This window comes from Hyaena hyaena, unplaced genomic scaffold, assembly GCF_003009895.1.
Source record: "Hyaena hyaena isolate Hyena2069 unplaced genomic scaffold, ASM300989v1 scaffold_315, whole genome shotgun sequence".
NCBI classification, from domain to species: Eukaryota; Metazoa; Chordata; class Mammalia; order Carnivora; family Hyaenidae; genus Hyaena; species Hyaena hyaena.
The window spans coordinates 1,936,561-1,963,493 of NW_024080948.1; the positions used below are offsets into that span (position 1 = coordinate 1,936,561).

At 51.3% G+C, this 26,933-nt stretch overlaps 1 protein-coding gene across 1 annotated transcript; it reads right to left on the reverse strand.

Annotated features, from left to right (window-relative positions):
* Positions 1-4,185: 4,185 nt before the first annotated feature.
* On the reverse strand, positions 4,186-21,924 carry BPIFB1 (BPI fold containing family B member 1). Its single transcript, XM_039248676.1, has 15 exons — positions 21,810-21,924; positions 20,617-20,758; positions 19,920-20,027; positions 18,896-19,045; positions 18,056-18,137; positions 15,110-15,173; positions 13,297-13,382; positions 12,174-12,353; positions 11,202-11,255; positions 10,563-10,721; positions 8,697-8,764; positions 8,150-8,195; positions 7,280-7,343; positions 6,306-6,382; positions 4,186-4,247 (listed from the first exon to the last, which is right to left on the reverse strand). Exons 1-15 carry the CDS (start codon positions 21,922-21,924, stop codon positions 4,215-4,217), a joined length of 1,428 nt encoding a protein of 475 aa, XP_039104607.1. The 3' UTR covers positions 4,186-4,214.
* Between the last annotated feature and the right edge of the window lie 5,009 nt (positions 21,925-26,933).

The window sequence follows — 26,933 nt, forward strand, 5'->3', positions numbered from 1 at the left end:
TACAGATGACAAAACTGAGGCTCAGAGATGAAAAATGAGTGAGTCACCCGAGGTCACACGGATGGCAGAGCGTGGATTCGAACCACTGAGATCTGTGCACCACTGCGCATTATTGTAGGTGCTCCAGAAACATTTGAGAAGTGTCTTCCTTGTCCTTACCTCTCCAATGACAGGACAGCCCGCAATCTCCCTGGCCTCTGTCTCCAGCCTCCCAGAAAGGCACAGCTTTTATAACCTGAGCTCTGAAGCCTGGTGGGTGGGGCAAGGGCTTCTGCTCAGAGGAGATCTTCTGTGGAGAAAGGGGTCCTCCTGGCACCAGATGGCAAGGGAATCCTGGCCAAAACTCATAGGGCTCAGCAGTGAGGCCTGATGGTGCAGGCACTGGGTCCAGGGCCAGCAGACCTCAGGGGGGAAGGGGACAGGGCTCTGTGGTTTGGGGGTGGGTCCTTCCCCTCAGGAATGACATCAGAGCCTTGCAGAGCCTTCAGCTCTTGGGAGGAGCCTGAGGAGGCTCCCAGTACAGGATGTGGCTACAGAACTGAGTGAGTAGGAGAGCTCTCTGGGGTGTGCGGAGAACAGCAGGAGATCGGTAGAGCCAGCCCTTTCCATACATGTTTTCTGTGCCAAGCCTCTGCGGCCACACGGGCCTGGGTTCAAATCCCCACTGTCACTCAGTAGCTGTGTAACTGTGGGCAAGTTACTGTTTCTTCTGAGCCTCGCTTTTCATGTCTGAAAAAAATGGGAATATAAATAAATAATAAATCTATCCATCTAGGTCTTTTCAGTATTTGTGAAGATTGTGAAGTAGCTCATACAGATGTCAGCACAAGGCCCGATCCATAGGAAGGGTTCAACAAAGTCACTTGTTTTAATTTCCGTTTTACAGAGAAAAGAACTGAGGCTTCCAGAGGTTGGATGACTTCCTCAGGGTCACACAGCATGTCCACTGTGGCAAAAGTGGGATTTGAAATCAGGGCCCAGAGGGGACTGGCTGCCCATCAAAAGGGAAATTTGGTGGGCAGAGGTCCTTTTGGGGGAATTTCCCTTTCTGGGAATCCTGGTGCCACCATTGTGAGTATATACAGCTGGTAGTGTCAGCATGGACTCCATTAACTGCTGCCCATGGTCATGTGAACGACACTTGCGCTTGCATTCATCTCTAGGTGGCTTTTAGATTTTCTGAGGATTCTCCCCATGAATAATTATTTTCCCATTCACAACTCAGAGGCATGGTCAGGGTAGGTGTTAAGCTGGACACGCAGGGCAGAGGGGCTAATGGTGGGAGAGTGGGTTCTGGGAGCCAGCAGCTGCCCAGGAAGTGCAAGGTCGATGTTCAATGTTAGCTAGTTCTGGAGTTCTCACCCTGGTTAATGTCAAAAGCAAATGGCTTATGTTAGTATGATCCAGTAGCATATTTTTGATGGGATGTACTTATTCTAGAATCTCAGAGTCATAAAATCATGGACTTTTTGGTTGGAAGATGCTCTAAAAGTTGGTGGGTCCTGCTCGTATCTGTTGATAGGGTCTCAGCATTACTGCCAGGTGCTGTCCTCTTCCTCCTGTCTGGAGCACAGAAAGGCTCTGGGGTTAACTTCCTCATCTGAGTCACTGGGGACTGGAGCAGGACATTGGCAGAGGCATAGAGATCTCCCTTTCCTTTCCAAATGTGGCCTCTCTAAACCAGACAGGAGGGAAGAATTTGACTGGAGCCCTATGGATTCTGTCTGTTCCCCTCATTGACTAATCTCTGCTGTGAGATGGGGAATTTTCTGGGGGTCTCCTTCATGAAAGGAAGCCCTGGAAAGGACTTCTTGTCTGTCTTTGAGCCTCAGTTTATTGATCTGTAAAATGGGAATGTTAATCTCACAGGAAGTGCTTCACCCTGTCTGGCGACTGAGTGGTCCCCACGGACCAGAAGCTGTTTAGCTGTCACTGCTATTTTGAAGAATAAAAAAAGTGGGTCACTATCCTGACGTGATTCAGGTGGGAGGCTTGGGTTCCCAGCAACTCACTGGCTATTACCTGTTTTCTCATCTGTAAAACAAAGGCAGTAACACTTCCTGCGAGGCAGAGTAATTTACTGAGGAATCCCTTGGTGTTTTTCATTTGCTGCTGCAGCTAAAACTCTGAAGGAGGCAGTGTTCACTCGCCCAACCCAGGAAGGCGGTGGAGTCTTGGAGCTCCAGGTCTGGGGTTCCTGCCTCAGCGGTGTCAGAGGGCAGTTTTGTTTTGGGACCCCAAACAGAAGGAGGCTGGGACAGAAGACCACCCTCATCCTTCTTTATGGAAAGTAGAGATTGTAGGCTGGGGGGAAGGCGGAGATGAAGGCACAGAGTGGAGGGGGCCAGTGTGGGGTAATGGTTAGGGGCTGCTTGGTAGTCATGGTGTGTGCTCAGAGTCTCAGACTCTTCATTTGTCAAGTGGGGCTGCCAGAGGCCATGGGGAAGAGACCTTCAGCATGATACCTGCAGAACAAACGCTTATCTTGGTTTGGGTTCCCCAGAAGCCGACCCTGAGAGCCAGATTTGAGTGCAGGCGCTGATTTGAGAGGTGATTCTGGGAGTTGCCAATAGAGGGAGAAAGAGAGGTGGAGAAGGAGCTGGCCCAGAAAGGTGTGTTCGCGAGCAAGTGACCCCTTTGGGCACCTGGGCTTGTCCTGTGCGGTGCTGTGCGGCATTGGCGTTGCCCCCTGCCCCTCCCAGGGGGTAAGGAAATGGGTTATTTATCCATCAACCTCCAGGAAGCCGCTCCTCCAGAAAGAGGTCATGCATGGCTGGAACCTGGGAGCCATGGCTGTTTTGGAGAAGTGCCTCAGGCTGGGCGTTGGAGCGCTGCCCTTGGACAGGATCGTGGGTGGCACAGAGATCCCATCATTGGGACCAGATGGGACCAGAGACCAGAGAGAGGCCCTGCCTCATCTTCCGGGCTCCTCGAAACCTCCCTTCCCCTCAGATCCTTGCACGGCCCTAGGGAGCCAGAAGGGACCTGCCCCAGACAAGGTGGAGATTGACTTTCTCATCCTCCTGGTCAGAGATGGTTGAAACCTCAGAACCGGTAGGATTTAGGAAAATGGTGGGATGATGCGTGGGGAACAGATGGCGAAGTGTGTCTGGGAGTCGGGGGTGTATGTGGAAGCTGCCACGCGAAGCCTGGCACACAGCAACTGCACAGCCAGTGTTTGCCGACCCTGTGTAAGCGTCTCGTGCAGGGTCTTGTCCTGTCCCCTCGTGTCCTTCGTAGCCTAGCCCATCTTGTAGACAGGAAAACTCCTTCCTGGCTGCCCTCCCCGGCTGTTCCCATGCCTGTTTATGCCCTGAAGGTGGGTAATGCCTTTTCCTGAGATACCCACTGTCCCTTGCTGTGAGGGCCTTTGTGTGACTGAAGGGCTCTGTGTCCTGGGCAACAGGGGCCCTATTGTCTGTCCTGAACCTGCCAACATCAGGGAGGCCAGGGAGACAATAGCAGTCACACACCGTCCAAGTGGGAGGGGCCCTTAGTGATAAGGCCCAACATCCTGAAGTCCAGGCAACAATAGTGACAATGACATCACCCACAGATGACATTGTCTGAGTACCTCCCATGTGCCAGGAACACTTCTCTCTCATTTCATCCTCATGATAGCCCTCCAAGGTGGGGATTATGATTCTCCTCATTTTGTAGAGAAGGGCTCTGAGGCCCACAGAGCCACATCCCAAAGGTCAAACTACTATTGGGGGGTCATGCCAGAATTCAAACCCCAATTCATTTGCCTCCAGAGCCACACTGTTCAGAGAGCCCTCCACTCATCACACTGTCTAGATCAATAAATCATGTGTCCCCTACCAAAGAGATGGTCCAACCATAGGTGTTATTGAGGCTGACACAGAAGGAAGGACCTCCTTATTCCTGAAGCCCAAGGAGGCAGCCATGATCTTGGACGTTATCTGTATATAGTCCACATATGGCCCAGGCATAGCTTGGGCATAGCCCGGATTGGCTGAGATGTGCCTAAACATGACCCAGATGTCGCTTGGATGTCCGGTTCCCAAACTTGCAAATGACTCCTGAATTGGGACAAAGATACACTCCACACTGTAGGAGTCACAGACAAGTGTTTATTTATTGCAGAGAGAGACAGTCTACAGAGCTGGCCTCCATACTCCTACTGGGACCCAGCCTGCCCTGGTGGGCCACCATCCCAGTCTTCATGGGAGACAGGAGGGCGGTCCAGGGTTCTACTGGGAGGCCGGGATGATCACAAGGGAGTCCTGGAGTTGGAGGAGAAAAGCCAATTCAGTGTTTTACCCCCTACCTTGTTGTGGTTTGTGCTGATGTGTCTTCCACAAGGTGACTACTGGTGTTGGGAATCATGACCCTGAACTCACACAGAATTCTTGGATGGGTCAGAGGAGTGGGTTTGTCTGTGAAGAGTGACGCTGTACAGGGGTCTGGAGTACAGGTGAAGTATCTGCATGCAAAGTATGGGACTGTGTAGGACTATTGTCCCCGAGGCTAGGTGATCACCAAAACTCCCCAAGAAGTTTCATAAAATGCAGATACTTGGGGAGATTCACTGAGTCCAGGCCAGCTAACTTTTTAAAAATGCTCTGCCTTTTAAAAAAAAAAAAGCAACCGGGGCGCCTGGGTGGCTTAGTCGGTTGAGCGTCCGACTTTCGCTTAGGTCATGATCTCGCGGTTTGTGGGTTCGAGCCCCGTGTCGGGCTCTGTGCTGACTGCCAGCTCAGAGCCTGGAGCCTGTTTCAGAGTCTGTGACTCCCTCTTTCTCTGACCCTCCCCTGCTCATGCTGTCTCTCTCTCTCTCTCTCCTAGAAATAAAATTAAAAAAAAAAAAAAAAGCAACCTCAGTGTGATGGAAGGAACTTAACCTGTTAAATTTCCTCCAATATTTTATTATGATAATTATTGTTTTTTTTTAAAAACTCTTTTTAATCATTTATTTTTGAGAGAGAGACATGAGCAGGGGAGGGTCAGAGAGAGGGAGACACAGAATCGGAAGCAGGCTTCAGGCTCTGAGCTGTCAGCACAGAGCCCGACATGGAGCTCGAACTCATGAACCACGAGATTATGACCTGAGCTGAAGTCGGATGCTTAACCGACTGAGCCCCTCTTTTTCTTTCTTCTTCTTTTTTTTTTTAAACTTTATTTATTATGAAAGAGGGAGAGAGAGAATCCCAAGCAGGCTTCGTGCTGGCTATACAGAGACTGACACGGGGCTTGATCTCTCATGAACTGTAAGGTCGTGATCTCCACTAAAGTCGAGTTGGACACTCAACCAACTGAATCACCCAGGTGCCCTGAATTTTCTTAATTCTTAATAATTCTGCTTTCTGGGCACCTACGTGGCTCAGCTGGTTAAGTATCCTTTTCTCGATTTCCTCTCAGGTCTCACGGTTTTGTGGGTTCAGGCCCTGCGCCAGGCTCTGCACTGGCAGCACAGAGCCTATTTGAGAAGATTCTCTGTCTCCATCTCTCTCTGCCCCTCCCCAACTCACACTGTGTCTCTCTCAAAATAAGTAAATAAACTTTAAAAAAATCTGCTTTCAATGTCTCCCCCACCTAGAGTGAACTAGAAACTCCAAAAAGGCAGGGTTTCTGTCTGTTTCGTTCACTGTGATGATCAGTGCCTGGTACACAGTAGGTGCTCAGTAAATGCCTGCTGGCCGGCTGGCTGAGCTGGGCCCACCTCACAGTCATTGGCTCTTATAGAAGCTGGGGCCCAAAGCAGATGTTAGGAGGGCAGGTGCACAGTACAGATCCCAGCTTTGCTACCTACTGTGTATGTGTCCTTGGAAATGGATTTGCCAGTCGTGAGTCTCAGTTTCCCTACCTGCGAAATGAGGATTACAGCAGGATATACCATGTAGGGTGAGTGTGAAGACTGAACAAGATGCTGTTCAATGGCACAGAGTGATTATGGGCCATTAAATATTATTAATGGTAATATTTGCGGGTGGGAGTGATGCTGCCATAGCTCCCCTCTCTAGTTGGCGTCAAGGGGACATTACTTGGCGAGCATCTATTGAGCATTTACTGTGTGCCAGGCCTTACTCAATGAATGGGTGAATGAATGAATGAATGAATGAATAACAGGCAAACAGAAAGAGCTGGAGGCAAATGCACCCCAGGCTAGGAGAGTTGCACTCTTACACTTACAGATGAAGAAGTGAGGCCATGAGAAGAGACTTGTTCAAGCCCCCCCATGAGTAACCGGTGGGGTCAGCATTGGTGTGCAGGCCCTACCTCCCAGCACAGGGCTCCCCCAGCCACCGTGCCCTCCCTGGGGCAGGATGTTTAACCCCACTCACCTTGGTAAGAAAGCTCGAAGCTTCCTCGAATCCCAAGGCCTTCACCATTGATATTGAGACCCCGGATCTTAATTTGCCTGAAATAACAAATGTGGTCAGAGACTGGTGGGCTTGGGGTGGGATTGAGCAGCCATAGGCAGGAAATGTGGGGCCTGGCACACCCAGTTCAGACTGTCCCTCCTGCTTCTTGCCTGTTCTCTGGCCCCAGCATCTGTCTAGCCTCATCTCCCCACCCCGTGCTTCCAGCACCAGTTGCTGGTGGCTCCAAAGGGCACTCTTCACCTCCTCCCACACCTCTGCTAAAGAACGATCCTGTCATTCACAAGGGTTGTGTCTACACATTGAGATTTCCTACTCTAATAAAATAATGAAAAAGGCATAGTAGGCATAGGTTAGTAATTCTCCCCTCCCCTACAACTTGGGGCCTAATTAGAGTAATTGCACCTTTTCTCTTGACTTCAACCACCAGTAACACAAATACCAATGCAAACATCAGTAATAGTTAAGAGATGTTGAGACCCAACTGTGCCAGGCTCCTCTTTCAGCCCCTTATAGTCATTGTCTCCTTTATGTGCCTGAGCAATGTACTTTTATTTTCCCATTTTACAGATGGAGAAACTGAGTTAGGAGGATAAGGCAGGTAGCCAACAAGAAGGGGAATCAGGACTTGAACCCAGGTCTACCTGAGGCACCTTAAGTGTGCTCTAGTTATCTGTTTACCATCAGCCCTGTGAGGCAGGGACATTGCCTGGTTCATCTTCGCATGCCTACGTACTGGCATTAGTAAAGGAACTGGACTGGAAAGTTGGAGATGGGAAAGGTCATTTCTAGTTGAGTGACCAGGAAGGCTTCCTGGAGGAGGTGGAATTTAGTCAGCTCCGGGGACGGGACAGAAAGTGAGATACAAGCAGGAGGAGTGAAGCACCCACCATCAAAGCCCTAGGGAGTGGGGGATGGACAGGAAAGGGACGTACCATTCTCGTTTGGCAGCAGGACAGAGGTGAGGATCTCAATGGTGACGTTTTTCAGAAGTTCAGGCTGTGAGAGAGAGGGGCATTGTTACGCTGGCTGAGGATTCAGAGCCCCCCCTGGCCATTCCTAGGATGGGTATGGCCCAGCCCCATGGCCAGGGCAGCCGGGAGAGATACTGGAATCCCAGGCCTCTGCCAGTCATAGCTGTGAGGGTTCAGGGGGGACCAGACAGGCTGGGGGCAATACAAACCCATCTGGGTCTCCTCTGCTCTGTTCTAGCTGAACTTGCCCTGAGGGAATTTCACCCTGTCTCCTGAGTTTTGACTTCTCCAGTGAAGCCAAAAGTTCTGATTTTCATGTGGGAACCTGACCACTGAAAAATTAGCAGAAAAAAATTTAAAAACAAAACAAAACATGAGGACCAAAAACCAAACCAAAACAAAACCATGGCAGAAGACAGGATGCAGCTAGTTTGAGGTCTCTGATCCACTCTGTCTCTGGCCCAACAGAGGACCAGAGGGAAGGGGCTGTCCAGGGGCTGCCCATCTCATCTCTGAGATGAGTCTATGTGAGCAAAGTGAGATTGCAAAAAGAAGGGATTTTTTTTTCTCATTTAGGACCAAAGCAAATGTGTATCTGTGTGTCTGTGAGTATTTGGCATGTTCTCAGTTGTGTCCGGCATACAGCAGGTGCTCAGTAAACACCAGAGTCAGGAGGTTGGACTTTGTGGCTGATAACGTGGAAGTTGGCCCGCCCGCCATGGGGCTGCCTGTGGGGACCTTGTTCAAAGCAAATCCTGGTCAGTGTCTCTTTTTGAAGTGGACCATCCTGGGCTGCCCCCTGTGCCCCAGGGATGATCTATTAATACTCACGTTGAACAGGCCAATGCCTGAGTTCATCAGGTGGATTCGATCAGAACTGCAACAGAAGATGCCAGTGAGAATGGCCCCTTGGAGGCTCCTTTCTTTCTTTCTTTCTTTCTTTCTTTCTTTCTTTCTTTCTTTCTTTCTTTCTTTCTTTCTTTCTTTCATTCAACAACTATTTATGGAGCACCTACTATGTAGAGCTTGACTTGTCCCAGCAGGCTCTAGTTTGCAACCCCTAAACTCCCTTTGGGGTAATAGGAGAGCTATGGGGGGTGGGGAGAAGTACAAAAGGCAGCTGGAGCCCTGTGCTTCTGGGCTGGGGTCAGCATCTGGGCTGGAGGTGTGCGGAATGGGCTGAGGGGGTGGTGCTGGGCAGGCTGTTCCCATGGTTGCTGCAAGGCCACTGTCCTTTCCGACATTTGGTCCCCAAGGTGGAATAGTTCAGGCAAGGACACCTTTCTGCCCATCCAGGAGTAGCCTCTACTCCATTGTCATGCCCCAGGGTGTGAAACATCCCGTGGTCACAGGGTGAGACAGTGATTTACATGTTTACCTGATTTCGTTAAAGTTGAGCATAAGTCGGTCATCTTTGGTATAAAACTGGGCTTCTGAGCTGGCTTCCTGCAACGAGAGAAGCCCAGAACCCGTTTCTTTCAGGAGTTGCGTCAAGCATGGGGCGTGGGGTTATGGAAGGAGGATCTGGGGTCAAGCCGACACTGTCTAGATCTCAGCTACTGGCTCTGACTTTGGGAAAGTGTGACCTCCCCGGGCCTCACTTTCCTCTTCTGTTAAATGAGACAGTATTTGTACCACTATCCGCTGACCAGATTACAGCATGGGGTTGTTGTGGGCAGTGATGACGATGACTGCAGCCGAGATGCACAGAGCCCTCCCTGTGCATCAGGCAGTGTTTTAATAACTTTATATGATTATCTCTTTTGATCCTCACAACCCCGTGAAGTGGCTCCTATTACTATCCCATTGTAAAGGTGAAGAAACTGAGGGACAAAGAAGACCAGTAAGCCTCCAGTGAATGCTAACCACTGTTATTATTGGAAGGTCAGAAGCTAGCAAGATCTCAAATATGGGCATCAAAGATATATATCAACTTGACCTGTGGGCTGGGGTGAGCCTGGGGGCAGAGCCAGGCTTCAGCTCCAGGTCAGATGCACCCAGAGAGCAGACTTGTCCTGCACGTCTGGGCTTGGTAGCCTTTTGAGAAGTGCCTGCCATTGGCCATGGAGGGGCCAAGTCACCAAAGAGTGAGGCTGGCATGGGCAGTCCCTTCCTCCTGCGGGTTGCGGGATCAGAATATCCTCGAATATAGGAAGCCAGGGCCCTGTGCATCCTGCATTCTGTGTGAACGGCACCCCCTGACAGTGTGTGTGGACAACTTGTACAACTGTACGCACCAACCCTGCTGTAAGAGAGTGTCAACTTTAGTCTTCTGCTAACAGTGAGATACTTCGAGACTCCTTGGTTAAGGGATGGTTCCAGTGCCCAAACATGAATCCTGCCTTGTCTCTTCCCTTTGCCCTCTGTTGTGGATGTGGTTGACAACCCCTCCCCCCTCAAATCTCCTCTATGGGGCTCTTCTGGCAGCCTTTCTTGATACATTACTTTTATGAGAATCCTTCTCTCAGGCTGTTTCTAGAGTCCGACCCTAAGATACCATACTATTGGGATTGTCCTTGGTGATCCCCCATGTCCATACCTTTACCCACAGAGTCCTCCTGCTAAATGGAAACTCTGAGATGTGAGCTGCTGGGCTTACTGAGAAAATCAACTCAGAGCTCACCTGGAGCTGATTTAGTTCTGTTCCTATTTCAGAAGAGGAATTACCCTCCCCCCCTCGGTCTGTGTGGTTTGGATAGAGCCAAACTCCTGACTCAGGTATATTTTTCTGGCCACACTGATTGGTTCAGAAATGGGCACATGACCCGAGCTCATCCAATGAGAGTTAGCTTTGGGACTTTGCTGGAACTACCGGGAGGGAAAGAGGCTGTTTCAGCTGATGTTGCCAACCTGATGGGATATTATCTTGATAGAGCTTAGGGCACTTCCATGAGGGGATAATCTGAGGAGGAAGGCAGCACATAGGAAAACAACTGTCAGATGGGAAGAGAAGAATGAAGATGCCGTTGTTAGAGCACCTGGATCCAGCTCTTTCTGAAGCTAGACCATCTGGACTTTTCAGTTCTGTGCACATGAATTAAGTTTCTGCCCAAAGATCCTAACTAATAAAGTCACAGGACCAGAGTTGGACCAAAGCTCCTGATTCTTGGTTCAGAACCTCACCTCCCCCATCCCTGCTGGGTGACAAGAGTGGTGGACACAGCTAGCAAAGCAAGAGGGTGTGAATAAGAACAGTGAGCAGGAAGGCCCCCCAGGTTGCTGCTCATGCCACAGACAAACTCACAATGCCCAGGGTAAAGAAGGGGCGGCGGGCTTCATTGGTGGCGAATACTTCCAGCACAATCAGTTGGGCCACATTGGCACTGCCCTGGTCCAGAAGGAGCTCCGGGGTCTCCTGAGTTAGGATCTTCACCAACTGTGTGGGCCCCAGCTGCTGTGCAGCCTGCAAAGATATGAGATCCGCACGAGGCCTCCCATGTAGCCCCTGTGGCCTGGCTCCTGTCCACCTTCCTGGCCTCCCTACTTCCTCTCTGGGCTCCAGCCACTGTCTTTCTCTCAGGGCCTGGAATGAGTTGTTCTCCCCATCTCACAGCCTTTGGTCATGCTTCTCCCTGTTTGGAATACCCTTCTCTTCAGGGAAGCCCTCTCTAATTTCCCGGATATCAGGTGCTCCAGTAATGTCCTCATAACCCCTGGAATCCATCCTTGTTACCACACTTGTAACTGAACTATTATCTGTGTAATATTGGTGCACGTTGCACTGCCTTGTTAGACTGAAACCCTGTGAGGACAGGGACCCGGTCTGCTGCAGAAACTAGGGCTGGAAGGAAACAGAACAGTCCTACATGTATTTTACTCCCCAGAAGACAGTGCACAGATCACAGCAAGCACCCATCAAACTGCAGACAGCAAGTGGACCAACCTTGGTACTGATCACATTGATGCTTGACTTCAACTGGCGGGCCAGCTCAGGAAGCTGAGGACGAGGGGAAGGCAGAGTGGGTCAGCTGTAGGGGAGAGGGGAGACGCCTCCAGCAGCACCACTGCCCGGATCCCCAGAACCCCAGAAAAGCTAGTGGGCCTGATGGTCCAGGCCCCATGACTGTCACTGGTGGAAAACAACCCCTGTGTCAGCTGCTGGGAGGTGAGGGGTCCTCACTGGGCTGGACTTTTACTGTGAGTTAGTTGTTGGTGGTTTTGGGTCTTGGGAAGCTCCCTGAGGACATAGAGAAGTGACCCAGTTCTTACTATTGCCATGAATGTGGTTGCCAGTGACCATTCCTCTTTCCTCATCGTTTCGGTTCCTTACTCTGAGTTCTAATCCCTGAGACCTTGGTTATGTGTTGCCTGTCAGCTGACCCGAACTCCTGCCACCCTCCCATAACTTTTGGCCTCAGTTTCCCCTTTGGTCACTCGGGAGGAGGTGGCACACTCCAGCTGATGGGTGGTGATTGTCTGCTATGCTAGGTTGATAGAAGGATTCTGATGCTGTGTTGGCAACTAGGCTCAATCGTAAGGAGGACCCTGATCGATTAGTGATGTCTGCCACGAGCCCCATAGTAGACAGCAGGGGTACGATTGCTGCCCCAGAACCAATCAATATCTAAGATGCCCTTTGGTGCGAAGGGACTCTTATTTGGTAGAGGAAGCCATTGTAACAGGTTCCAGAGGACAGAACTAGGTCTGGCGCTGGACGTTACAAGGGAAGTTGCAGCTTTAGAGCGATATGTCGGAGGCAGGGTCTGTTAGAGGAGCTCTTCATTACTGGAGGGATTTAAACTGAGCCCGACATGGGATTCCTGCTCAGAGGCTTAGGGCGTCCTTCAGACCCCTTGATTCCAGAAATTCCCGTGATGCGACAGAGGGGACCCCATCCTCTCACGCCAAGACTTACCACATAGTCCAGCAGGACTATGAGTTCTTCTGGAGGGAGCAAGGCCGCGACGGCAGCGTTCACCACATCCTGCCTCACAGTGAGGCTGAAAGGGCTGTTGTCCAGGGGGGGCACCGTCAGGGAAACCGCAGACTCTCTGAACCACTTGGTCACCTTTCCTTGATAGTCCAACAGCTTGGCCTAAGGAGACACAAAGCAGAGAGTTGGCTGGGAACCTTAAGTCCAAAGTCTCAGCCAATAGCAACCTAGAAGAAAATGGATACCATTCAGCCTATTTCCCTTTTTGCATTTGCTGACCAGAAGCTTAGCCTGGAATTCAGTACCTTGCCTGAGGTGATGAGTTATCTCAGGTGGCCAGCAACCTCTACTCCTCCAGGACCCCTCAGTTAATCTCTGTTTTTAAAACCTAGGGATCATATTTAGCATTTAGGTTTCTGAGGATGTCCCACAAACCCTTTGGGTGAAGGAACAACTCAAAACTGCAACAAAATCGATAAAAATGTTGGATTGTGGCAGCTTCCCAAAAGATCCATGAAAACTGGTCTGGGATTCAGGCTTTCCAGGTGGACCTGGTCCCTCAGTGTGTGGGTGGGGACCCACATTTTATAGAGAGCGGCCCCTTCTGCCAGCCACTTCATCTTCTTGGTGACTTTATTGTCTACATTTTACAGATGGGGAAACTGAGGCTCAGCGAGATGACAAAGCTTGTCTGAAGTCACACAGCCAGGGCATTGTAGATCTGGGAGAGAAACTTAGGTCTGTGTGATCCCCAGATCCTGGGCTCTTGTTTCAAAGTCATCAGATATTTGGGGTTTGGCAGGGCTTGCCTGAGAGGAAGGCCCCGGTGCGTACTCTGGCCTCTGAGTGGGGAAACCGGGGTCGGAGGATAGGGCAGTGGGGCCGAGTTCTGCGTGTAGCCCTTGGACTCCACCTGCTGGTGTCCCTCCATCAGGATGGTGTACAGGGGACATATTCGGCCCGTGGAGAGTTTTCTAAATTGGTCTGTGGGTCCTAACCCCAGCGGTATCTTCTCCCCTGAAACAGACTCACGGTGTCTGATCTCTGGCTGTGAGAGAAGGGCAGTGATGTCCCCGCTGTACTCTTGAGGCCCCATGACACTCACCTCCAGCTTGAGCTGGATGACATTACCCTTGATGGCAGGAGACAGAGGGTCAAACTCCAGGCGGTTAGAGCCGAGGGAAATGGGTGCTGCTTGGGGACAGAAAGAAAGTTCTGTGAGGGAGGAGGGCAGTATTGGACGGGGGCTTTGGGGGCTGCATTTGGCTGGTTGGGCTTTTGGTTTGTAGGGAGGAGCAGGAAAGCAGTGTTGATATGACGATGGGAATGACATTTATTGAGCATATGTGAAGGGCCACAGTCTGTGCTAAACCTTTACACTTACACTCGTTTAGTCTTTACAGGAACCTTACCAATCAGGTCCTATTATTAATCCCATTTTACAGATGGAAAAATTGAGGCTCAGAAAAGCAAAATGTCTTGCTCAAGGTCGTACTCTGAAAGGATTTGAACCCAGTCGGTCCTGTGCCAGAGTCCTGGTTTGGAACAAGATCGAACAATGCTTATAACTCTCCACCTCCTCCAGAGGACGGTGATCTGCTCCCCCATCCCACTCCCTAGTGTGCCTAGCGCACGCCCATCTATGCAATGGATCCCTTGTGTTCCTCAGGATGCCCCACTTGGCCGCCAGGTGGCAGTGGTGTCTCACCTGCCCTGGCTGTTGGGCAGAGAATGGTCTGGGCTGCAGAGGGGTTCAGGGACAGGCGGAGGAGTGAGTCCTTGGACCTCCTGCCCTGCCCCTGAGGAACAGAAGAGCCAGACAACTTCTGTTCGAGCCTCAGTAGCCTTGGCTATTCTGTTCCTACCTCTGAACCTCAATTTTCTCCTCTTAAAAGGGGGGATAGATATAATAATAATATCTGCTTCATAGGTTGTACAGGACTGGTACCTATTTCAGTTGGCTCCTATATGAATGACACCAGACTTGAAACTTGCAGAATTGAGTTCAAACCTTCCTTATCACTAATTTCCTCTGTGAACGTGGACAAATGACTTAATTTCTCTGAGCCTCGTTTTCTTCTCTGTAAAATGGGGTAATGATGCCACTTCATGGAGTTATCTGAGGAGTCACTGAGATAGTGTATATAAAACACCCAGCCCAGCTCTGTTGGGTGCTCAGTGTGTACTGATTCCATTCTCTTCTCCCCCCTCCTCCCCGGTCATCCTTTGAGTGAGCTTCTTCAAATCCTGAAACAGTGAATGGTAGAATTTTCTTCTTCCTGCTAATCCCCACTCAGAGACCTCTGAGGACAGCACAATTGTGAGGTAGGGAGAGAAGCCTGAGTCCTCCCATCTCTGCTACTCTTGGGAAGGGAGAAATGACCTCCTTCCTGAGCACACATTTTGTCTTTTCCCTTGTTTTTACTTCTCTAATAAGGCCACAGTAGTTGCTGTATCATCTGTTCATTCATTGATTCATCCATTCAGCTCACATTTGTAAGCTCTTCTCTGTGCCAGACAGAGCACCTGCCATGGTCCTGGGACTTCCCTGTAAACTTGTAATCCTCACTAACAGTCTTGTGAGGTAGGGATGTACAAGCCCCATTTTACAGATGAGGAAACTGAGGATAAGGAGGTGGAGTGGCTTTCCCAAAGTGATGGAGCAAGTCAGTGGCAGACCTGGGATTCGAACTTAGAAATCTGGCTCACATAAACTTGCACATAGTAGGTACTTGTGAAGTCACAGCTGGGGTGAATTCCTGTCTGCTTATCTTTGGGAGGGGTCCACGGATGCTCATTCTCTTGCTGCTGGGCCAAGTTGCTGCTCAGATGTGACTTGGGAGGCCTCTTCTGGGCAGAGCCAAAGCGTGGAGGCCCACTCAGCAGCAAAGGAAGAAGGTGGGAGAGGGCTCACCTACCCCTCACCAGGTTCAGGAGGTCCTCATGCATCTCCTCAAAGGCCTCCTTGATCACAGGACACAGCTGCAACAGCGCAAATGTAGAGGTCCCATTACTGAGGGGCCAGAGCACAACCCCATGGTGATCCGTGCCTAGACCACCCAGCCTGAGCCCATGTGTCCATGGCTAGACAGGTGTTTGTCTATGGGATTAAGGGTGTGCTGTTGCGTCCATTCCGCCAGCCATCTGTGCCGTCCAGAGCCCTCCCCAGCCCTAGGGATCGTTTGCAGTGGTTTGTCCCTTACCCCATGTCCATGGTGCACCTGGCCAGCCAGCTGCCCTCCCCATCTGACTCTTTGTCCTGTTCACAAGAGCTCACGTTTTCCATAAGAAGGAAGTGGAGAATTCATTTCTTCATTCACTTACTTACTCAGCCACTGTTTACCGAGTTCCTTCTGCATGTCAGACTCTAGAATGAGGACCGGCAAGGGAGACCCAGCCAGACTCATGAACAATCTCTGTTCCTTTTGTGGGTCTCTAGCTCCAACACGTCCCTTTGCCCAGTGAGCTCCTCTTCCCCTAAAACTGCTAGCAGTTCTCAGCAGGGGGCTGATTTTGTTGCCTAGGAGATATTTGGAAGTTTCTGGATACATCTTTAGTTGCCACAGCTCAGGGGCGGTGTTATCGGCATCTAGTGGACAGAGGCCAGGGATGCCACTAAACACCCCACAGAGTGTTTAGTTATATGACCCACAACAAACAGTTATATGACCCAACTGTCAGTAATGCAGAAGGTAGGAAACTCTGGCCTAACCTAATCCTGGCCTCGCCTGTTTTGCTTAAGGAGGAGGTTAAACCTTCCACTCACTTGCTCATGGGACTCAAGAGCCTGGTTCTCTGGGCAGCCCATTTTCCAGGGCAGTGCACTGAGATTTTGTCACTTTGTCTTAAATGCAGTATCTCTGGAGGAAGAATCTTCTGCTTGACCACCCATTGCCACTCTTGAGAGAGGACAGGGCACTTTGAGAAACTTTTCCTATGGAAGTTTTTTATGAACAGTTAACTTTTTCTGTGAAAAACCCACTTCCTGCCCCCAGCTGCTTTATCAGCCCAGAACCCAGGGAGGATGAGGGGCTTGAGCTCGGAGACCCACTCACTTGCCAAGGACCAGCCGTTCCTCATGGGAAGGGTGTCACTGGCCACCATGGAATTGTCTCTCACAACTCTCTTCCATTTCCACCAGCGGCTCTCAACCCTGACTACCCATTGGAATCCTCCGGGATACCAGCTAGAACCCTCTGGGATACTATGGCCCCACCCCCACCCATGACATTGGAGTATCTGTCAGTATTTTCAAAAGCTATCCCAGCTTGTTCTGATGTGCAGCTGGGCTGGGACCCACATATTTACCCTGAAAAGGGCTTCAGCATTTTCTAGGTGGGCTCCTGTCAGATATAAGCATGCTCTGCCTTTTCTCTTCATTTCAGGCAAGATATTCACATGACCATTGAATCAAATCCACTGAGTCATGGTGAGGAAACCATGGTGATGAACAGAATGCCAGTTTTCTCATATCATTCATTACACTTAACTTTTCACCCTTAAAAACAGGTATTATGCAAAGAGCATTTTTATGCCATAATTTCTAGTGGAAAATACATTTTTAGCCAGTGAAGTGGTATTTTATGCCAGTTAAAATATGAGTTTGCTGGAGACTGGTAAGAAAAATTTCTAGCTGGACTCTATTTTAAGAAACTCCCACCTCTAAGTAGAAAAAAAAATCTTAAAAGAAAAAATATCTCATGTAAGAAGAGACAAATTTTACAAAATTCTTCACTTTCAGATTCCTTTTAGAAGTCTCTCTGAATAGTTTGGTAAAGTATTAAGTATGATGCAGCAGCTATTATAATTATGAATATTATACAGTGGCATAGAACATGGGTATAGCTTAAGGACTATCAAATTATATTGATGCTGAGAATAGCACATAAAACTATGAATGCATGTGGATGGAAATTGGAAGGCAATATATACACAAAAGAGAGAATAGCTACCAAGTTAAGGTAGAAGGATTATGGGCACTTTTCCCCATTTTAGTTATTATATCACCTTTTCAATTCAAAGAAGTTTTATTATAAAGGGCATCAGTTATCCGACAAGGTGTTTTGAACTCCAGGAAGCCCACTGTGGTGAACCCATCTTGAAACTTACAGTGGAAATCAATGGTCAAAGTGGATGAATCCAACTTTCAGTTATAAGGGATGTATACATTGAGATTGACGTATGTGTATTGCCTCAGAAAAAAAGATCCAGCAGGGCCTGGTGGGGGACAGACCCCTGACGACTACAGGTTGATGTGAGACGCTTGGATGCCAGAATCAGACTGTTACCACTTTGCAAGGGCCAAGGGTTAGCTTTTCAGGAATTTCTGAGCCATGTGCTAAACCCAGACATTATTAAAATTTAAACTAAATAAAATAAATAAAAGCAAAGCTCCTGAGAATTCAAAACTCATCACTTCCTGATTACTTCGTTATCCTTTACCTTTATCTATTGCTCTTGAAGTCTGTTGTATCTGTGTGGCAGAAGTACCATACAGTAGTGTGCTCCTGTGCCGTTCTTCCCAACTCTGCTCACTGACCTCACATTGTAGCTGGAAATTGGCCTCAGAGGCAGTGTTTACACCAGAAAAATCAGCAAGTGCTACAAATCAGGCTTCCTTTCCCCTCAACCTCTCAAGAGTCAGTTGTTAATAATAATTTATCAGCGCATCACTGTTCAAGGCCTCCTGAATGACTTCTGGCAGTTCTGTTACCTTTACCTCAATGATCTGCTGAAAGAATGGTCAGGCCCAGAGTTTCCCTAACTCATGGAGACACAGGGTCCCTTAGCACCAGCTTGCAGTTCCACCCCAGACCCATAGGGGAGCAATCTTTGCAGGCCAGAGAGGCCCTGATTCCACTCACCTGGGTTTTCACCAGTTTGGGCAGGGCTGGCACCAGGAGGCTCATGACCTTGTTGGCTAAGGAGTTGACCAGGAAGGAGAGCCTTCCGGAGAAGAGAACAGGAGAGAGATAAGGAAGGGTCAGACGCTGACGCTGTTTTACAGAAAGGAACTCAGAGCCCGGGGGAAGAAGGCACTTGCTGGTGGTCACACAGCCTGTTACAGACAGGGCTGGGAGTAGACCCCGAGCCAGATGTGGATGGCGGCAGAGAGCTCTCCCAAACTAGGGGCTGTCTTTAGAAATGTGTGCTGGAGACTGGGATGATGGCATTGGCATTTCTCCCCATTCTCTTGATAAGAAGTGGAGGGAAGCATAGTGTTGAGCACCTGCTGTTTGCCTTGCATAGTGCTCAATGCTTATGGCTATAGCCCAATCTCGTCCTCTCACTGTGGCCTAGAAGTGGAGCCATAGGGACACACCTTGCCAGCATTGCACAGACAGTAAATGAAGGTGATGCATTCGCCTGACTCCAAAGTATGTTTTTACCCAATGCTCCACTCAAGGCTTCCTGAGGTGGTTGGAGGGGCCCTAGGAATGTGGCTCCTCTCCACCTTCAAATATTTGCCCCACTTCCTGGCATGATACCTGAAATCCCACCATCCTTGTTTCTGCTCTCGATGTCTTGAACTTTCTTTGGCACCACAGATGCCCTGGAAGGAGCCTCAGCTCAAGAGTCAGGGGGGGATAAGTCCCTTTCTTTCTCTGGGCTTCAGTGCTCTCCATCTGTAAAATGGGGCCAGGCCACCACCCAGCTTCCCTCCCGGGCGTGGTGGGAGCCCAGCGGCAGGTGGCCACACTCACTTTTGCAGCAGGCTGATGCGCAGGCTCTCGTGGCTGTTGGAGCAGTCCTTGAGGACGAGGCGGGTGTGGCCCCTCTCACTGGTGTTCACTGTGATGATGGCTTGGACCTCCGTCTGCATGTGCATCTCCACGATGGTCTTGACCAGGGGCCTGGGAGTAGGGGTGGCCGTGCTGTCTCAGCCCCAGGTCGGGGCAAACATGCTGTCTGTCTCTGTCTTCTGCCTCACCTCCCAGCTCAAGCGCCTCTGCTGACTCTCCTCATCTCCCCCAGTCTCCACCCCACCCCACCGTGTCCCAGGCTCGGGTGTTGGACCCCTCTCCTGGTTTAAATCCTCTGCATAGATCAGTAGCTCCCAAAATTATACCCAACTCCTTACCCAGATGTCTTACAGGTGCTGCAAATTTAACATGTACAAAATTGAACTCCAGCTCCTTCCCCAAACCTGCTCCTCTCATGATTGTTCCCATCTTGGTTGCTGATCACTCCATCCTGCCAGCTGCATAGGCAAAACCCCTGGGATCGGTCGTGACCTCTCTCCCTCTGACATTCAGTCCATCAGGTAATCCTGTTGCCTCCACCTACCTCTGAAACATATTCAGAGTCTGACCACTGCTCATCACCTTCCTGCCTCCAAACCCTGGTCCAAGCTATCACTCTCCTTCTGAACAGTAGCTTCTGGATGCCCTCTCTGCCTCCAAACACAGCAGCCAGAGGGATTCTTTAGAAGTTAAATCATGTCTTGTCCCTCCTCTTCTCAGAACCCTCCGTGGTTCCCATTTCGCTCAGTAAAAGCCAGGTCTCACCTTGGCCCACAAGACCCCACAAAGCCCTCACCTCCCACCATTCTGCCCCCCCCTTCTCTCCACACTTTGCCATTTTTTGGCCAAAGCAAGTGCCTCAGGATCTTTGCACTTGCTCTTCCCTCTGCTTGGGACTCTCTTAACCAGATACCTGCATGGAGAAAAGGGGCGATGTGTAAATGGACCTTTCAGGCCTGCTGTGTCTGACTGAGGGGACACTCACGTGTTGAGTCCAGCCACCATGTCCAGGGGGATCTTGACCGCCAGCCCTTGGCCTTCATCTGAGGGTTGCACCTGCAGCTGGAGGATGTTGGCTGTGGTGACTTTCAGCCTAGATGGGACATGGGAGAGATGAGATGCATGCCTCATGCTCAACTGAGCATCGTCCCCAAACCCGCCCTGCATCTTTCCTGTCTCCCCTGGTGGCCAGCCAGAGGTTTCCAGCCAGCAGCCGGGCCCACGTCCTATCCCCTGACTCCTACCCAGCATGGCCTGGCCCCCTCCCTCCCCTCCACCACTGCCCAAAATGCCCCCATGGCTTTCTGCCACATAGGAGATGAATCCCAGATCTGTGGGCTGACTTGGAAGACCTTCCATGATGTGGCCCTGCTGACCTCAGTCCTCGCTTTGGGGGCTTGAGTGCCAGCTGCTCTAATGGACTGTCACCCATCTGTGCCTTTGCCCAGGCTGGTCCCACTGCCTGGAAGGCCATCTTTTTGTCTTCTGGCGAGCACGGGGTCATTGGCTCACCTGTTACCTCCGCCGAGAAGTGTCACTTTATCTCTTCACTCTCCTATTCCAGGTGACCTTCCTCTGGGGTCACCCGTGTCACTCTCTTATGGTCACTGTTCACTCCTCTGGGAGCTTCTGAAGGAGGTGTGGGGAAGGAGCTAGCGCCTAGCTGGTCCCTCTCCACTTACCAGATGATATGGTTCAGGATGGAGTTCACCAGGTTGCCGAGTATGGGGATGCCCCCGGCTGGCTTCTCCCGTATGCTGCTGAGCAGCGGCAGCTGCTGGAGGATGTGGGTGGCATTGTGATCCTTCAGCCCCTGTGTCAGCCCTGGAGGCAGATCCCAGAGATTAGGGCCCCACAGGAGGGGCAAGACGGATGGCGTCGCAGTGGCTTCAGAAGGGGAGGGGCATCACTCAGGGCTACCTGGACCCGGACGTAAGGCAAGGGGATGGATGACCGTCTACTGTGGAGATGTGGCCTCGAGGATGATGGTCTGGATGAGTCATTTTCTCATAAAGACTAAGGTAGGGGCATAGGTGGGACTGTTCACACTCTGAGCACTGCCAGCCTCTGTGGGAACATTGCAGGATACTGGCGCATGGACCCGCATCCCTCCCACTGGCCAGCAGCAAACTCTGGAGCCAAGAGGTAGGAAACCCACAAGACCCTGTTGGGGGCTGTTTTGCTGCCCAAACGCACTTGCTAACAACTCTCTGGCACCCACATCATATGGTCCTGTTGTCCAAAGAGCCTCAAGATGCTGAGCGGAGGTAGGAGAAGCCAGGAGTCCTGGGTCCTGGTCCCTGCTGGACTTTGCCCCTGGTGGTCACAGCCCATTTGGCTTGTGTGAAGAGCAGGTCAGAAGTCCCAGCTGCTTCAAAAGTGACTCCAGAAGCAGCCGTCAGCCCATGACTGATGGAAACTGGTGTATAAATACCCCAGCTCCCTCAACCCCCGGGCAGGATGACCCAGCTGTGTGTACCCCCCTGTGACCCAGAGTCCTGGTGTGTTATGGCTTCTCAGCCACAAAGCCATCTTTTTGTCTGTTCTCTGATAACGGAGGTGGGCCCTGTAAATATTCCTCCTTTGCCAGCTGGCAAAATGTTAAGCCTTGTCAGTGGAGGCTCTGGAGGGACATAAAGAAGGAAGGGGCCCAGTGGACTCATGGAATTTAAAGGAGTATCTTGGAATCATGGACTCTTGAGATCATAGACACTCCCAATATTTATAACTCATCCACTCAAGTCTCACCCTAGACCTGGGATTGCAGCTGTGTCTTGTACACTCCCAGCGACGGGGAACTCCTTCCCTCATTTGGAGGGCTGCTCTACCTGCCCTCTTGCCTTATGGTGGTGAGGCTTGGGCAGCCAAGACTTACTTTCTTTGATGACCTCACGGCCAAGGCTAAGAACCGCAGGGGGGCTGAGGGTGGCTCCGGCCAAAGTCGCTGCCAGCAAACCACAGAGGAGGGTGAAGGTTAATGGGCCAGCCATCTTTCTGGGGATCAGTGAGCAGCAGGTGATAGGTGAAGGAACCTGGGGTGAGCACAGAAGCCCCTGTGAGCTGGGCAGAGAGGTCAAGGGCAGGCCCACCATGCCTGGTGACTTCAGGCATAAAGTCCAGAAGAGGCTGTTCAGTGAAGTGGTTAAGAGTGTAGGCTCTGGAGCCCGACCTTTGGGTCTGTGTCCTGCCTCTGCCACTAGTTGCTAGTTGTGTGGCTTTAGACAATCAGTTTAGCCTCTCTACCTCAGTTTTCTCATCTGGCAAATGGGCACAATGAAATAGTATCCTACTCTCAGAGTCTGGCACTTAAAATCCTCTACAGCCCAACCTCAGCCAACTTCACCTCCTGCTTACCCCCCTCTTGCTCTATAAAGTTCCAGCCATTCCATACTACTTGAAGTTCCCAGAACATACCCTATTCTCTCCTGTTTCTGTGCCTTTGTTCTAACTCTTCCTGCTTCCTGTAGTGTTTTCCCCCTTCCTTATCTGACCACTGAACTCCTATTCATCCTTTAAGCTCTGCTCACATTTCTCTTTCTCTGTAAAGTTTTCCCTTGACTGCAGCCAGGGGCCCTGGACCAGCTTGGAGAAATGCTGCCTTGGGGGCTGCTGTCGGTCCAGGACAGGGAGTTCGGAGTAAGGAGGGCAATGGTATTCAGGGAGGACACAAAATGGCAGGAAAGCGGTTTGCTTGGTTTGCTTGGCCAATATTCAGGGTCCTGAGAAGGGCATGGGTGGCTGCTTGGAGCCAGGGAGAGAAAGGCAGAGAGGGGGAGAGAGAGAGAGAGAGAGAGAGAGAGAGAGAGGGGAAGAGGCCCATGGGTGCCTCCTGGGCAAGGAACTGGGGTATTCTGGCTCCTTGGCCTCTCTGTTCCCCCTGTTCCCCCGCCGGGGCAGAACGTCAGCCCCTGGGAGCTGGTCCTGAGCCTGCCAGCCTGCACCCTGGCTCAGGCTCCAAGCCCCCAGGCCAACTTCTGCCTCCTGCTTAGAGGGAGGGAAGGTGCTGACCTGGAGATCCAAGCCCTGGCTTGGCGCAGCAGGTGGGTCTCTTGCTGCCACAGACAAGCATGGCATCGGGATGACATGTGTCTCTCAGCTGGAGCAAATGAGCTCTCCGAGACACTTGCTATGTGACTCAACATCTGTCTTCATGCCTGGGCTGTGAGCTCTGGGAAGGAGCACTGGGTCTGCCTGCTTCCTGTTGTGTCCCAAGCATCTGGCACAGTGCCTGGCGCACAGTGGGCGTTTAATAAATACATGGTTGCTGAATGAATGAATGGCCTCAGGAGCCTTGGAAGAATGGGGAATCTGAGCCTGCTAAACTGAGCAGGTCTGAGTCATCAAGACAGAGTGGAGGAGAAATATCATGGGCCTCAGGGCCAGATAGACCCAAGCTGGAGGCCTGCCTCTACCACTTGCTGTGTGATCTTGGGCAAGTCACTTACCCTTTCTGAGTCTCAGTTTTCCATCTGTAAAAATAAGGGTAATTATAGTACTTATATCACAGGGTTGTTGGGAAGATTAAATGAGCCAAAAGTGTTCATGAATATTAGCTGTTATGATGATGATGACAGCTAGTATTACTAATACTGGAGTCAGAAGGAACCACCTTGGAATCAAAGCCAGAAGACAGAGAGGTATTGCCCTGTACACTGCTCTTCTGCCCAGGAAGCTCAACTCCCACTCCATAATCTTTTTCTTTCAGGCATCTTGACCTTATGTCCCCTTCTGTATATTTGCACACCACCCTGTCCTCTGATCAGAGTGCTCAGGGAGCCAATAGTATGTTAGCATCCCTCCTGTGAAAAAGTGTCTCCTCCCTGGATCCAAGCACCATACACACAGCCACCACATCATATCTCACCTCCTGGCCTTTGCTTATGCTGTTCCCTTTACAATGGGATGCCTTTCTCTCTTCCTTTGTCCAGCCAACTTCAGCTTGCCACCTCTTCCAGGAAGCCTTTCCTGACTGCCCTTTACCACAATGTCCCTTGTCTTTCCTTGAGCACAGCATGTATCACACTGGCCTATGTTGAGGATTTCCTGAGGGCCCGGTTAGTCTGATACTTCTCTTGTCCCCCACATCACTCCAGCATAGAGCTGGGGACAGAACAATTGGTGTGTGCAGGGTGGGTTTATGTCACTGGGATCAGGCCAGGGAAAGACTCAGCCAGTCTGATTCCTTCATCACTGCTCTTTGGTCTTCTGGGCAAGGGAGCTGAGAGCTGAGAGCCTCTACCTTCCATTAGGAGGGTTCTAGGGGACTAAGGGATCTTACCTCTGGGCCAAGCCTCCCTTCTTTTCTTGACCTGAGTGCAGCAGGTGTCTCCAGCTTAGCACCTTTCTGGTGCCCTCAGCTCTCTGGCCCTTTCTTACACCTTTACCTGAACACGCTGGAGTCCGCAGTCCGCTCCTCTCCTCGGACACTGGGGCTGGAAGTCTAACCTTATATCCTACACACCCCAGTCCAGGAAGGCACTCTTTGCATCTGGGCTGAGACCTTGGGCTGGGCTGAGACCTTGGGCCGGGCTGAGGTCTCCAAGGTAAATATTTGTGGCTGCCCGTGAACCACATCCCTGCCTGGAGGCAGCCTTGGGACTCCAGCTTCCCGGCTTTGGGGGAAGGAGGGTCGGGGCCCCCATGAGGGGTAGGCGGGGCGCTGGGGCACCTGTCAGAGGAGCTGAACCCAGCACAGCGTGGCCTGTGGAAGGGGCTTCCTGCCTTCTGGACCGCCACTCCCACGGGGACAATGATGAGGATGGTAGCAGTGACAACGAAGTAAGCGCCCACACCATGGCAGGCGCTGCCCTCAGCTTTACTCGTCATGTCAGTGGAGACTGGTCCCCACCAGGATCGGTATCACTATCCCAACATTACTGCTGAGGAGCCGCCTCACACAGCGGGAGAGTGGCTAAGCCGGGATTCAGCCAGAATCCTGACTCCAAAGCCCCTCTGGGGATGTCTCTACAGCGGGCAGAGAGAGAGTGTCCTGAGGACAGTCTGGGTCTGAGTCCCAGCTCCAACATTTCCATGATGTATGACTTGGGGGACGTTCCCTAACCTCTCCAAGTCTCAGTTTTTCATCCGTGAAATGGGAATAATAGTGGCGCCTACGTACTAGTGTGCTGAGAGGAGCATAGTGGGCGTGGCTTCTTTGAGCATAGGGCCCGGCACAGAGTATGCGCTCAATAAATGTGAGTGGTTGTTGCTGCTCTTATCACTGCTTGTAATAGGAGGGGCCTTTCTTTGTTGAGCGGTAATGATCCTAATTTAGTCCAGATAATTAACTTGGGGGAAGGAAGTAATAGCCTTGCCCATAGCTTCTTCCTCAATGCCTCCAAGGTTACACATCCCCATTAATTAATTCACTCAAGAGAATAGGTTTGAATCCCATTTTTGCCTCTGCTGGGTGGCCCTGGGCAAAGTGCTTCACCTCTCTGGGCCTCAGTGTCCTCATCCATAAGGTAGGAAGGATAGTATCACCTCCTTCACAGACTGCCTGAGAGCATGAAGTGAAGTGTGTGCTCACATAGCAGGTGTTTTTTAGTTATTCATTCGGCAGTAATTAGTACCCACTTTGCCTTGGACCCCCTTCAGGAATCTCCGTGAATATGTGTGGAAGGAATAAGTAATGAGGCATGACTGGGAACCAAGGGAACAAAGCAATGGTCCCAGGGGACCCCCATCACCCACCCCTGGGTACAGCCTTGCCTCATTTACCCCGCAGTCACTCAGGCTGATGTCAGCAGTCCTGGGTTTATACTAAGGGCACCTGAGGCTCAGGGAGGTGAGTGACTTGCTCCAGGTCCCACGGCCAGGGCTGTCAGAGCTGCGACTTGGATCCAATCTGTCTGGTCCAGACCACAAGCTCGTTGCCACCCACCCTTCTTGACTCCAGGCCCATGTTGGGAGGGTGGGATGTAAACATGGCCTTCTGATATGGTTCAGCGAATCGTCCTTGATGCCCTGCCTCAGTCTAGAAGATAGCTCAGAGCTGAGAGGGCCGTTGCTGAGTCCCATCTCCACGTGCGGGGCACCAGAGAGGGTCAGTGAATGCCTGAGGCCCCTCAGTGCGAGTGTGGCCTGGCCCTGGCCCTGTCTCCGCCGCCTGGAGGTGTCAAGGGGAAAAGGCAAGGAGCATTTGCTATCCTGCCACGTCTGCAAATGTGCCAAACGCCTAAAGATGAGACGCTTTGGGAGTCACGGAGGCCTCCTGGAGGGGTCTTGCCAGTCCCTTGGGCGCGGCTCCAGGGACCCAGGTGCTCCCTCTTGGGCTCCCCAGCTGGTCACGCCTGCTGCCTGGGGACAATGCCCCTCTGTGGGAGGCCTGTGGCCAGTGCCAGGGCCTGGGCCTGCCTCCGCTGCCGCTTCCTGCCTCTTGGCCCTGGTACGCTCGCTGGAGTCGACACGCACGACTCCTATCTGTTGGCCCGGCCACCTTGCAGCCCAGGGCCGGCATGGCTCTGTCCTCGGTGCCACTCAGTGCTCCCGTCAGGCTGCTGACGGCCTTCTGTCCTCTCACCTCTTTGCGGCTCCCAGGCCTTTGCTTGTGCGGCGTCCTGTTCCCGACCTTGTCCGTTCCCCCCAAAAGTCCATCGTGCCCTGTGTAGGCAGCAGGACAGGTGAAAGCCTCTGGACTCCGACAGAGGTGGTTCAGTCTGTGCTCTTGGGTTCATCAAGTGTGAGGCCACAGGAACATTGCTCTCCAACCCCCCCCCCCCCCCCCCCCCCCCCCCCCCCCCCCGCCCCATGAGCTTCTGTTTCCTCAGTTGTGAAATCGGACTGTATTGACGGTCACATAACGATAATGTGAAACACTTGGAACACCAGAGAATTTAGTAAATGGTAAATGCTGTTATTGTTGTTGGGATATTAGCATCACTGGTCTTCAAGGCCTAATTCAGAAGGTGGGATCTGCTTAAAGCTGCCCGACTGTTGTCCCACCTGGACCAGTGTCCTCCTGGGAGCCCCCAAAGTACCAATTATTTACTCTCTTGGA